Source organism: Neoarius graeffei, chromosome 2 (genome assembly GCF_027579695.1).
Source record: "Neoarius graeffei isolate fNeoGra1 chromosome 2, fNeoGra1.pri, whole genome shotgun sequence".
NCBI classification, from domain to species: domain Eukaryota; kingdom Metazoa; phylum Chordata; class Actinopteri; order Siluriformes; family Ariidae; genus Neoarius; species Neoarius graeffei.
In genome coordinates this window covers 119,297,810-119,310,677 of record NC_083570.1, presented here as the reverse complement: position 1 = coordinate 119,310,677, position 12,868 = coordinate 119,297,810, and the positions used below count along the sequence as shown (strand labels likewise).

Here is a 12,868-nt window from a genome sequence, read left to right as displayed (position 1 = left end):
TTTGTGTGTCTGTTATAGTGAAGGAGGTGTGGCCTTTGTGTCTTTTAGTTACAGTGAAGGAGGCGTGGCCTTTGTGTCTTTTAGTTACAGTGAAGGAGGCGTGGCCACTGTGTGCTTTATTGATAGTGAAGGAGGTGTGACCTTTGTTTTTCTGTTTCAGTGAAGGAGGTGTGGCCTTTGTGTGTCTGTTATAGTGAAGGAGGTGTGGCCTTTGTGTCTTTTAGCTACACTGAAGGAGGCGTGGCAACTGTGTGTTTTATTGATAGTGAAGGAGGCGTGACCTTTGTTTTTCTGTTTCAGTGAAGGAGGCGTGGCCTTTGTGTGTCTGTTATAGTGAAGGAGGTGTGGCCTTTGTGTGTCTATTATAGTGAAGGAGGTGTGGCCTTTGTGTCTTTTAGTTACAGTGAAGGAGGCTTGGCCTTTGTGTGTCTGTTTTAATGAAGGAGGTGTGGCCTTTGTGTGTCTGTTATAGTGAAGGAGGTGTGGCCTTTGTGTTGTTTAGTTACAGTGAAGGAGGCATGGCCACTGTGTGTTTTATTTATAGTGAAGAAGGCGTGACCTTTGTTTTTCTGTTTCAGTGAAGGAGGCGTGGTCTTTGTGTGTTTTAGTTGCAGTGAAGGAGGCGTGGCCTTTGTGTCAGTTACAGTGAAGGAGGCATGGCTTTTATGTGTCAGTTACAGTGAAGGAGGCGTGGCTACTGTGTGTTTTAGTGATAGTGAAGGAGGCGTGACCTTTGTTTTTCTGTTTCAGTGAAGGAGGCGTGGTCTTTGTGTGTTTTAGTTGCAGTGAAGGAGGCGTGGCCTTTGTGTCAGTTACTGTGAAGGAGGCATGGCTTTTATGTGTCAGTTACAGTGAAGGAGGCGTGGCTACTGTGTGTTCTAGTGATAGTGAAGGAGGCGTGACCTTTGTTTTTCTGTTTCAGTGAAGGAGGCATGGCCTTTGTGTATCTGTCATAGTGAAGAAGGCGTGGCCTTTGTGTCTTTTAGTTACAGTGAAGGAGGCGTGGCCACTGTGTGCTTTATTGATAGTGAAGGAGGTGTGACCTTTGTTTTTCTGTTTCAGTGAAGGAGGCGTGCCTTTGTTTTTCTGTTTCAGTGAAGGAGGTGTGGCCTTTATGTGTCTGTTATAGTGAAGGAGGTGTGGCCTTTGTGTCTTTTAGTTACAGTGAAGGAGGCATGGCCACTGTGTGTTTTATTTATAGTGAAGAAGGCGTGACCTTTGTTTTTCTGTTTCAGTGAAGGAGGCGTGGTCTTTTTGTGTTTTAGTTGCAGTGAAGGAGGCATGGCCTTTGTGTCAGTTACAGTGAAGGAGGTGTGGCCTTTATGTGTCTGTTATAGTGAAGGAGGTGTGGCCTTTGTGTCTTTTAGTTACAGTGAAGGAGGCATGGCCACTGTGTGTTTTATTTATAGTGAAGGAGGCGTGACCTTTCAGTGAAGGAGGCGTGGCCTTTGTGTGTCTGTTATAGTGAAGGAGGTGTGGCCTTTGTGTGTCTATTATAGTGAAGGAGGTGTGGCCTTTGTGTCTTTTAGTTACAGTGAAGGAGGCATGGCCACTGTGTGTTTTATTTATAGTGAAGAAGGCGTGACCTTTGTTTTTCTGTTTCAGTGAAGGAGGCGTGGTCTTTTTGTGTTTTAGTTGCAGTGAAGGAGGCATGGCCTTTGTGTCAGTTACAGTGAAGGAGGTGTAGCCTTTATGTGTCTGTTATAGTGAAGGAGGCATGACCTTTGTTTTTCTGTTTCAGTAAAGGAGGCGTGGCCTTTGTGTGTCTGTTATAGTGAAGGAGGTGTGGCCTTTGTGTCGTTTAGTTACAGTGAAGGAGGCGTGGCCACTGTGTGTTTTATTTATAGTGCTTACTTTCACATATCCCGCTCCCCCCCAACATATACACACTGTCCCTCCACCCATAATTCAAGGCCCAAAACCCCTCCAAATCCCCCCCACCTACCCTCCTCTATCTCATATGCAAATTCATTACCCCTAATCAACCCCACCCATCCTCCTCTATACAGCAATATAGCTCTTGTTTATCTTTGTTGAATTTGTCTCCATGTGTTCTGTTACATCTCTTTGTTAACATATTAGTAGTATTGTCCAGCCTTTGAAATTGTTGTTAGTTACGTTAGTGCTTCTGTTGTATGTCATGTGTATGTATTGATTTGTTTCATTCTGTCCTTTTCACTTTGTATTTGTTTGTATTTGTTAGCAAATAAATTAAAAAAAAAAATTATAGTGAAGAAGGCGTGACCTTTGTTTTTCTGTTTCAGTGAAGGAGGCGTGGTCTTTGTGTGTTTTAGTTGCAGTGAAGGAGGTGTGGCCTTTGTGTCAGTTACAGTGAAGGAGGCATGGCTTTTATGTGTCAGTTACAGTGAAGGAGGCGTGGCTACTGTGTGTTTTAGTGATAGTGAAGGAGGCGTGACCTTTGTTTTTCTGTTTCAGTGAAGGAGGCGCAGTCTTTGTGTGTTTTAGTTGCAGTGAAGGAGGCGTGGCCTTTGTGTCAGTTACAGTGAAGGAGGCATGGCTTTTATGTGTCAGTTACAGTGAAGGAGGCGTGGCTACTGTGTGTTTTAGTGATAGTGAAGGAGGCGTGAACTTTGTTTTTCTGTTTCAGTGAAGGAGGCGCGGTCTTTGTGTGTTTTAGTTGCAGTGAAGGAGGCGTGGCCTTTGTGTCAGTTACAGTGAAGGAGGCATGGCTTTTATGTGTCAGTTACAGTGAAGGAGGCGTGGCTACTGTGTGTTTTAGTGATAGTGAAGGAGGCGTGACATTTGTTTTTCTGTTTCAGTGAAGGAGGCGTGGTCTTTGTGTGTTTTAGTTGCAGTGAAGGAGGCGTGGCCTTTGTGTCAGTTACAGTGAAGGAGGCATGGCTTTTATGTGTCAGTTACAGTGAAGGAGGGCATGGCTACTGTGTGTTTTAGTGATAGTGAAGGAGTGACCTTTGTTTTTCTGTTTCAGTGAAGGAGGCGTGGCCTTGGTGTATCTGTCATAGTGAAGAAGGTGTGGCCTTTGTGTCTTAGTGACAGTGAAAGAGGCGTGGCCACTGTGTGTTTTATTTATAGTGAAGAAGGCATGACATTTGTGTGTCTTTTTCAGTGGAGGAGGCATGACCTTTATGTGTCAGTTACAGTGAAGGAGGCGTGGCATTTATGTGTCAGTTACAGTGAAGGAGGCGTGGCCTTTATGTGTCAGTTACAGTGAAGGAGGCGTGGCTTTTATGTGTCAGTTACAGTGAAGGAGGCATGGCCACTGTGTGTTTTAATTACAGTGAAGGAGGCGTAGCCTTTGTGTCTGTTTCAGTGAAGGAGGTGTGGCCTATGGGTGCCTGATTCAATGAAGGAGGAATGGCCTCTGTGTGTTTCAATTACAGTGAAGGTGTGGCCTTTATGTGTCAGTTACAGTGAAGGAGGTGTGGCCTTTGTGTGTCTGTTTCATGAAGGAGGCATGGCCTATGGGTGTCTGTTTCAGTGAAGGAGGCGTGGCCTATGGGTGGCTGTTTCAGTGAAGGAGGCGTGGCCTATGGGTGTCTGTTTCAGTGAAGGAGGCGTGGCCTATGGGTGTCTGTTTCAGTGAAGGAGGCGTGGCCTATGGGTGTCTGTTTCAGTGAAGGAGGCATGGCCTATGGGTGTCTGTTTCAGTGAAGGAGGCGTGGCCTATGGGTGGCTGTTTCAGTGAAGGAGGCATGGCCTATGGGTGTCTGTTTCAGTGAAGGAGGCATGGCCTATGGGTGTCTGTTTCAGTGAAGGAGGCGTGGCCTATGGGTGGCTGTTTCAGTGAAGGAGGCATGGCCTATGGGTGGCGGTTTCAATGAGGGAGGCTTGGCCTATGGGTGCCTGTTTCTAGCGAAGGAGGCGTGGCCTCTGTCTTATCATATAGAAAATTTCTGAATGCTATGTTGTTGGAGTGGCTGTGAGCCGAATCACACTGAACCTGCTCTAATTTATCTTACATCAGAACAGGGAGTGAAATATCTCTGAATCATATTAATTTGCATCATAAAGAATTCTGAAATTTATCGAAACAGCTCTATATTATTTATCAGATCATATCGAAATGTCTGTAAATCACACCCTATTGGAACGACAAGAAATCAGTGAACCAGTTCGAATTCGTATCGTATCTGAATTGTACTGAATCGACTCTGAATCATATTGTGTCAAAATCTCTCTGAATCATGATTCATATTATAGAAATGGCTATAAGTTATACTGCATTGAAATGGCTCAAGATGCATGTTCACTCAATGCAAAGGAACACACACACACAGAGTCGAGGCTCAGGTTTACTTTCACCATTTTATTTATTTTAGTCTGTGCAGCATCTGATCATCTGAACACTTGAGTCACAAATGAGAGAGCCATCTGAATATGTAGATAAATCCACTCTGAGTACACACAGACGGATCGCTCTCTGTCGTGGTGAGAGCGACAGCACGTAATATTCATACACACCACAAATACACAGGATACAGGCAGGAAACGATACACAGATAATCCACAAACTGTACAATATCATATACTGAATAAACATCCTCTATGTGTGTGTGTGTGTGTGTGTGTGTGTAGCTTCACGTAGAAGATTTTCAAAATGTGGTTACACAATTTTGTCATGTCAGTAAGTGAGGTGTCTGTACACGTGTGTGTGTGTGTGTGTGTGTGTGTGGTTCCTCTCCAACGTCCTCCTGCTCTGTTCATCCCTGTCTGTGTGGTCTGAAGGAAGCTGGGCGGAGTTTCATCTCACTGAAGGGGATGGAGAATTTCTTCCCTTTCCATGCAGTCCAGATCACACCCTGACACACACACACACACACACACACACACACACACACACACACACACACACACATATTATATAAACATCACCATTCATCATCTTGATGTTGTATATTAATAATTGTGCTTGTCTGAATTACACTGTGTGTGTGTGTCAAGGTGTGATGTCATCATATCAACGTTACCAGACCTCAACATCATCACACACATCTTTGAGTGGAGATCATCTCCATTTGGTAAAGTGCCCCTGACATCGAAATCACTGTTTCAGAGATTTTGTTCCTGATTCGTTCATCTGATAGACACCAGTAGCTGCATATATATGTAGGCTTACATGCCCCGCCCCTGGAGGCGTGTCTTCTCTACAGTAGCAGCTCATTAGCAGTAAACACGGTTCATTGGTGTGTTTTTGCCTGTGCATCTTCCCACACACTGTTCATTGTTTGTTGTATAATAAATGAGTGGAGTTTATACATTTGTAAGTGTGTGTGTGTACAGTGGTGTTTGAAAGTTTGTGAACCCTTTAGAATTTTCTATATTTCTGCATAAATATGACCTAAAACATCATCAGATTTTCACACAAGTCCTAAAAGTAGATAAAGAGAACCCAGTTAAACAAATGAGACAAAAATATTATACTTGGTCATTTATTTATTGAGGAAAATGATCCAATATTACATATCTGTGAGTGGCAAAAGTATGTGAACCTTTGCTTTCAGTATCTGGTGTGACCGCCTTGTGCAGCAATAACTGCAACTAAACGTTTGCGGTAACTGTTGATCAGTGCTGCACACCGGCTTGGAGAAATTTTAGCCCGTTCCTCTGTACAGAACAGCTTCAACTCTGGGATGTTGGTGGGTTTCCTCACATGAACTGCTCACTTCAGGTCCTTCCACAACATTTCCATTGGATTAAGGTCAGGACTTTGACTTGGCCATTCCAAAACATTAACTTTATTCTTCTTTAACCATTCTTTGGTAGAACGACTTGTGTGTTTAGGGTCGTTGTCTTGGTGCATGACCCACCTTCTCTTGAGATTCAGTTCATGGACAGATGTCCTGACATTTTCCTTTATAATTCACTGGTATAATTCAGAATTCATTGTTCCATCAATGATGGCAAGCTGTCCTGGCCCAGATGCAGCAAAACAGGCCCAAACCATGATACTACCACCACCATGTTTCACAGATGGGATAAGGTTCTTATGCTGGAATGCAGTGTTTTCCTTTCTCCAAACATAACGCTTCTCATTTAAACCAAAAAGTTCTATTTTGGTCTCATCCATCCACAAAACATTTTTCCAATAGCCTTCTGGCTTGTCACGTGATCTTTAACAAACTGCAGATGAGCAGCAATGTTCCTTTTGGAGAGCAGTGGCTTTCTCCTTGCAACCCTGCCATGCACACCATTGTTGTTCAGTGTTCTCCTGATGGTGGACTCATGAACATTAACATTAGCCAATGTGAGAGAGGCCTTCAGTTGCTTAGAAGTTACCCTGGGGTCCTTTGTGACCTCACCGACTATTACACGCCTTGCTCTTGGAGTCATCTTTGTTGGTCGACCACTCCTGGTCAAGGGTAACAATGGTCTTGAATTCCCTCCATTTGTACACAATCTGTCTGACTGTGGATTGGTGGAGTCCAAACTCTTTAGAGATGGTTTTGTAACCTTTTCCAGCCTGATGAGCATCAACAACGCTTTTTCTAAGGTCCTCAGAAATCTCCTTTGTTTGTGCCATGATACACTTCCACAAACATGTGTTGTGAAGATCAGACTTTGATAGATCCCTGTTCTTTAAATAAAACAGGGTGCCCACTCACACCTGATTGTCATCCCATTGATTGAAAACACCTGACTCTAATTTCACCTTCAAATTAACTGCTAATCCTAGAGGTTCACATACTTTTGCCACTCACAGATATGTAATATTGGATCATTTTCCTCAATAAATAAATGACCAAGGATAATATTTTTGTCTCATTTGTTTAACTGGGTTCTCTTTATCTACTTTTAGGACTTGTGTGAAAATCTGATGTTTTAGGTCATATTTATGCAGAAATATAGACAATTCTAAAGGGTTCACAAACTTTCAAGCACCACTCTGTGTGTGTGTGTGTGTGTGTGTGTTCATGGTCATGTGACATTTCAAAGGCATGTTTTCCCAAATTCAGGGCTGGAACAGTGTCGCTAGCTCAAAGAATGTGATTCTGTCTCTATAGGAGCTTCAGTGGATGTCAGAATCCATGTTTGTCCTAATTGTGTAATTTTCCCTCATTAAATAATTCCTCATTAATTAATTACATTTTTTCCACTGTATATTGTGAAGCTGTTCCCAGGTATCGCCATGTGATATGATCACCGTATCACTCATCCCTGTTTACATGTTCTTCACTTCTAGAAGGTCATCAGGAATTGCAGCGTACCTGATGGTTGGTGTGTGTGTTGTACAGGCCGTTGAGATTAGCCTCGTGGCAGTTCCTGTACCACCAGCCCCCTCTGTATGACATGGCACAGCGTGTGATGAAGGGCTGAGGGTCGCGGTCGAAGGTGGAGAATGGCCGTTTATCATGGTAGCTCAGAGAGTCACCTGTACACCACATTATCACAATAACACGTTACTCTGAATGACACATTCATTACAGACATCTAAACTAGCAACTGTTAGCGACTCATTCAGATATTTTTCATCTAACCTGTATGATTACAGCCCGTCTCAGAATTAGTGGAAATTATTTTGACCTGAAGCTAAAACTAAACTCCATCCTGAACATGTTTACACTCAAGTATGTGATATGATAGCCATCATGCTGCTAATTCTTTGCTTAGTGCTTTATTTTCTTGGCGGTGATTATGTCTTGCTGTGACATCACAGGGTAGAGATGCTAGCATGGTGTTACAATTGCATTTAATAGTAGAAAAAAACTGTACTCAAATGAACTCAAACACGAGTGATAACGGTCAAGTGTTACCGTTAGCTCCTAAAAACATAACTTTCATTTTTAAATTTCTCACTTATCATTTTCCAGTCATGTTCAGCATCATATTAATGAGAAATCCAGAAGATACGTAGTGGAGATGTTGTTGCAAATGCTGAACTCAAAGTCCCAGAACAAAGCAATACAGCGATATGGAACAGTGAAGACTCGGCTCAGCTAATTAGCAATATACGAGATGATGAGCGCGATGGCATTGACGGTGGGATTAGAGTGAAAGTTGAAGATTTGGAAGCTGGTGTGTTTGAGTACAGAGTACAGATGAAGAGATGAGAGTCTTGGACACACTAAAGGACTAAAGTGCTGCTGCATCACTCTGTTTAGTTGGAGATGAAATGAGGGCTAAATCCCACTGCACCACTATCAAGGAAAAATGCAGGACAAACCTTCAGGATGGAGTTTTACTTGAATAGGATTCTGTTCTCAGATAGTTTTATTTTTAGGAGAGTATCTACGTCAGTTCACACCACAGTGTTTCACAGACACGTAACAGGAGCGCGAGTTGGACAGCACTGACCTGCTGTGCCTGAATATCCAGACACTCGCATCATGTAGTGCTTCTTCATCGTGTCCACGGAGAATGTGGAGTAGTGTGCATAGACCGACTCATCTCCTGATCTTAAGTCCACCCTCATGTTCATGGGAGTCATCGTTGTGAGGTTGTGTAGAAAGTCGTTTCCTAACAAGGGACATATTTAGGAGTTTACATTTGAGCACATGTGGATTATTTGTGTCCACCAGGGGGCACCAGAGAGCATCACATTACAGTATTATTATTATTATTATTATTATTATTATGTTATCAGTCCAGTAAAACATGTTCAGGTTGAACAAAGGGAACATACAGTAAACTCAATATATCTGAACAATATTACGAGGGAACATCAGCTGATAAGATGCGTCACCAACAACATCCGGTGACACTCTGAGGAAGACGACAGTTACGTACGTCGAAACATGTCAGGTAAACAAACCTAAAACTAGATGTCTGACAAAAAAGAAAAAACTAACCAATATTACGAGGGTTTGATATTATGGTCTGTTTTATAACTGGCACTTGTCTACATTTAACCATACCTGTAACCATGGTAACACTTTTTTTTTTTTACACATCATTACATTACAAGGAACCAGAGCAATGGAATGCTTTTTGTGACAATAAATACATAATTAAAGTATTAACTAATTAATTAATTAACCAATTGACCCATTATACAATTAGACAATCAATTAATTACCAAATTAATAAACAAATTAACAAATTAACCAACAAATTAACTAATCAACCAATTAACCAACCAATTAATTAATTAAACTACAGACATCACAGACAACCAATTAATTAATTACAGGCAACTAATCAATCAATCAATCAATCAATCAATCAATCAATCAATCAATCAATCAATCAATATTTGAAATAATTGCTTAAAATGTCAATTAATTTCAGCTTGAATTATGAGCTAAAATAGTTGAATTCAATTTATTTCATTATTTATCATGTCATTCATTTATTTATTTCATAATCATTGGTGTATCACAGGCAGCATGGTTCTGGGTTTGAACCTCATATCTGACTGGGTTCTTTCTGGAGTTTGGTCTCCTCGTGTCTGTGTGGGTTTCCTCTGGGTCTCCAGTTCCCTCCCACAACCCAAAAATGTGGATTAGATCAGCTGGCTCCTCTAAACCCCCCAGAGGTGTGTGTGTGTGTGAGATGGTTGTTCATCTCTGTGTAACCCTGTGATAGATTGGTGACCTGCCCAGAGCAAACCCCGCCCCTCACCTGGGATTGATCAGTGGTATAGATAATGGATACCGTGAGTTGGCCTTGTGGTTAGTGTGTCTGCCTCTCGATCGGGAGATTGCGAGTTCTACTCATGGTCGGGTCATATGAAAGACCATCATACGGTGGCAAACTCTCGCGGTTACCAGAGAACCCGCCCCCCACTGTAACCCTAGCTATGTAATAGGCGAGAGGCCGAGGGCTACGGAAAAGGAGATCGGCGCCACCCTATGCGCCACATGGCGTGGGTAGGACTTTGATTGATTGATAGATAATGGGTAGATGGATGAATTATGAAATAATTAAATTTGTCAAAGTCACCCATCACAGTTGGTTATACGGGAGCTCGCATCTGATTTACTTAAATTGATTGCTTATGCCTGTACAGTGAACTGGTTATTATGGTGACCAGATCTGAGTTTGTTTACACCAGATGTTATAAGGGAGGAGCCAACCCACGCCAGAGTCTGTATCTGTGATGTTATTTTGCTAGCTTTGTTATGAGAGTGCAAATGAAATCGGCATCCTGGAGCCTTGAGCATCTCATCTCATTATCTCTAGCCGCTTTATCCTTCTACAGGGTTGCAGGCAAGCTGGAGCCTATCCCAGCTGACTACGGGCGAAAGGCGGGGTACACCCTGGACAAGTCGCCAGGTCATCACAGGGCTGACACATAGACACAGACAACCATTCACACTCACATTCACACCTACGGTCAATTTAGAGTCACCAGTTAACCTAACCTGCATGTCTTTGGACTGTGGGGGAAACCGGAGCACCCGGAGGAAACCCACGCGGACACGGGGAGAACATGCAAACTCCGCACAGAAAGGCCCTCGCCGGCCATGGGGGCTCGAACCCAGGACCTTCTTGCTGTGAGGCAACAGCGCTAACCACTACACCACCGTGCCGCCCGCCTTGAGCATGTGTAGTAGAAATATAATCCGTGGGGGAAAAAGCTTTTCAAACCTTATTCTGGGGCAAAGCTACTCTTGACATTCATTTATCATCATCATCATTACTCTTTGAGGCGTTATCTTACGAGTCCGAGGATGGTGACCACCTGTGGTGGCCACAAATCCATCGTTTGAATTCAGAGCGCTCCCTCATCAGTCTAAGAAGCTGCCCCTTGTCCATTTCCATCATTCTTTCGATTCTTGTCCATCTGTCCAGCTGTTTTCTCTTTCTTTTGCTTGCTGTAGGAACCATGAACAATGAACAATGTCTGGTTTGGTAGTGTTGAGTGAGCGTTTATTCACACACCATGTCCTAGCCACTCTAGATGTTGTTTTTCTTGGTACTCGTGGGCTGTTGTTGTGTCAGTAAGTCTCTGCATGTCTTCACTGGAATAATATGAAGGCCAGTTCCCTGCTGCTCTCTCAGCTTCAGACCTGAAGTCCCTTGAAGCCTCCTCATATAATTTTCTATAGTAGCCCTTCCCATTCAACCTCTAGCTTATCCATGTGGCTGCGTTGTACATCAGCCTTGATCTAATGAAGGTGACCATGTGCTTCCCTCTTACCTTGAACTTCACTCAGTGGTCTGTGAGTACTTTTATCAGTTCGACAGCTGACATGATGTGATGTTGATTTTGATAGGGGCCTGATCTTGTTTGTGGTTCGTGGCCTATACCTTGGCAACGAGTTTATTAGTGATTTTATTTCATTTGTAGAAATGACTAATGAGTCTCTGTAGCACTCAGCAACAGTAATAGTTGAACTAGCTTTCAGAGACATGATTAGCATTCTGTCCACATGTTAGTGTGTACTTTGGACATTCGAACATCTGGATTGATTTGTCATGACTTTCAGTGCGGTGTGACCAATCAGATGCTAGATCCCGCCTCCTAACTCTGATGGATGATTCTGGCAGATTAAATTATTCCGTGGTGTGTCACGTAGCAGCAATCATAAAACAAATAAATGACATGATAAATAATCAAATCGTTACAGGCATGCGGAAATAGACACAAACATTAAATTAGTATTGTATTATGTTTAAATTAATTATTTCACATTTCAACTAACGACTACATATTTTAATTATTTATTTAATTTACTTTTTTGTCACAAAATACATTCCTATATTTACGGAACACGAGCCGTTGTGTAAATTAGTTGATCTCTGTTTAATTGTATTTTATTTGTGTGTAACAATGTGCATGACGTTGTTCTTCCTCACCAAGCCAGAACTCTCCCTCCAAATCTCCAAAGCCCTTCCTGTACTCCTGCCAGGTTCTGAAGAAGTTGGTTGTCCCATCTTTTCGTCTCTGGAAGATCTGTGACACACAAACAATGTTCCAGTTGCAAGAAATGAGTCTGAAGATTCTCAGGCTTTAGTTTATTAAGCTCTCAGTTTTGCTGACACAAGAAGTTCTGTCTGAATTTCACATCAACTCTGTGAAATGTTCATGTATTAATATTTGTCCCCCAGCACTGTTACCTCCTGCATCCTGATTGTTGATTATTGTCCTATAACAGCAGCTCTGATGCTAGTGCAGCTCCAAATCGCAGGGTTATACTGTATTAATGCGCTCGTTCTAATATGTTATCGTTTCTGTGGTAACAGCTCATTCACAGGGATGTGTATGGCGGATACTCCACAAACACATTTTTCAAATTACATTTTTTTGATACAGTGAAGTTTCCTTGAAGTAAAGAGGAATGTGTGTAACATTTCTGGAAGGAGTCTCCAGTTTCAGCGCTGTGGAACAGGCTAGTAGGTGCAGACTGTTTATAGCTGCTATAACATAAATGACAACTTGTTTTGTGGATGATTATCAACATTAAGTTTAACCATAAACAGATAAAATGTACATCATTCTTTTATAAATAATAATAAAGTAAGAGATGACAGATTGCAGAGGTCTGAGGAATAAAACACATGGGCTGTTCTAGGAAAATAATCAACCACCTGCATGTCTTTTTCTTTCCATCTTTATTGTAGTTCCTGGTTTGTAAAATAGATATTATTTATTAGTTATTTAGGTTGGCGGCACGGTGGTGTAGTGGTTAGCGCTGTCGCCTTACAGCAAGAAGGTCTGGGTTCGAGCCCTGTGGCCGGCGAGGGCCTTTCTGTGCGGAGTTTGCATGTTCTCCCCATGTCCGCGTGGGTTTCCTCCAGGTGCTCCGGTTTCCCCCACAGTCCAAAGACATGCAGGTTAGGTTAACTGGTGACTCTAAATTGAGCGTAGGTGTGAATGTGAGTGTGAATGGTTGTCTGTGTCTATGTGTCAGCCCTGTGATGACCTGGCAACTTGTCCAGGGTGTACCCCGCCTTTCGCCTGTAGTCAGCTGGGATAGGCTCCAGCTTGCCTGCGACCCTGTAG

The 12,868-nt window shown here is 42.6% G+C and overlaps 1 protein-coding gene across 3 annotated transcripts in view; it reads right to left on the bottom strand.

Annotated features, from left to right (window-relative positions):
• Positions 1-4,283: 4,283 nt before the first annotated feature.
• LOC132882175 (tenascin) overlaps positions 4,284-12,868 on the bottom strand; it is a 90,905-nt gene continuing 82,320 nt past the window's right edge. For all 3 annotated transcript variants that reach the window (XM_060915454.1, XM_060915453.1, XM_060915456.1), the window contains 4 exons: positions 11,722-11,818; positions 8,275-8,436; positions 7,188-7,351; positions 4,284-4,781 (listed from right to left, as the gene is read on the bottom strand). In XM_060915454.1, the coding sequence (XP_060771437.1) occupies positions 4,683-4,781; positions 7,188-7,351; positions 8,275-8,436; positions 11,722-11,818 (522 nt within the window). In that variant the 3' untranslated portion in view covers positions 4,284-4,682. The remainder of the gene's footprint in view (positions 4,782-7,187; positions 7,352-8,274; positions 8,437-11,721; positions 11,819-12,868) is intronic.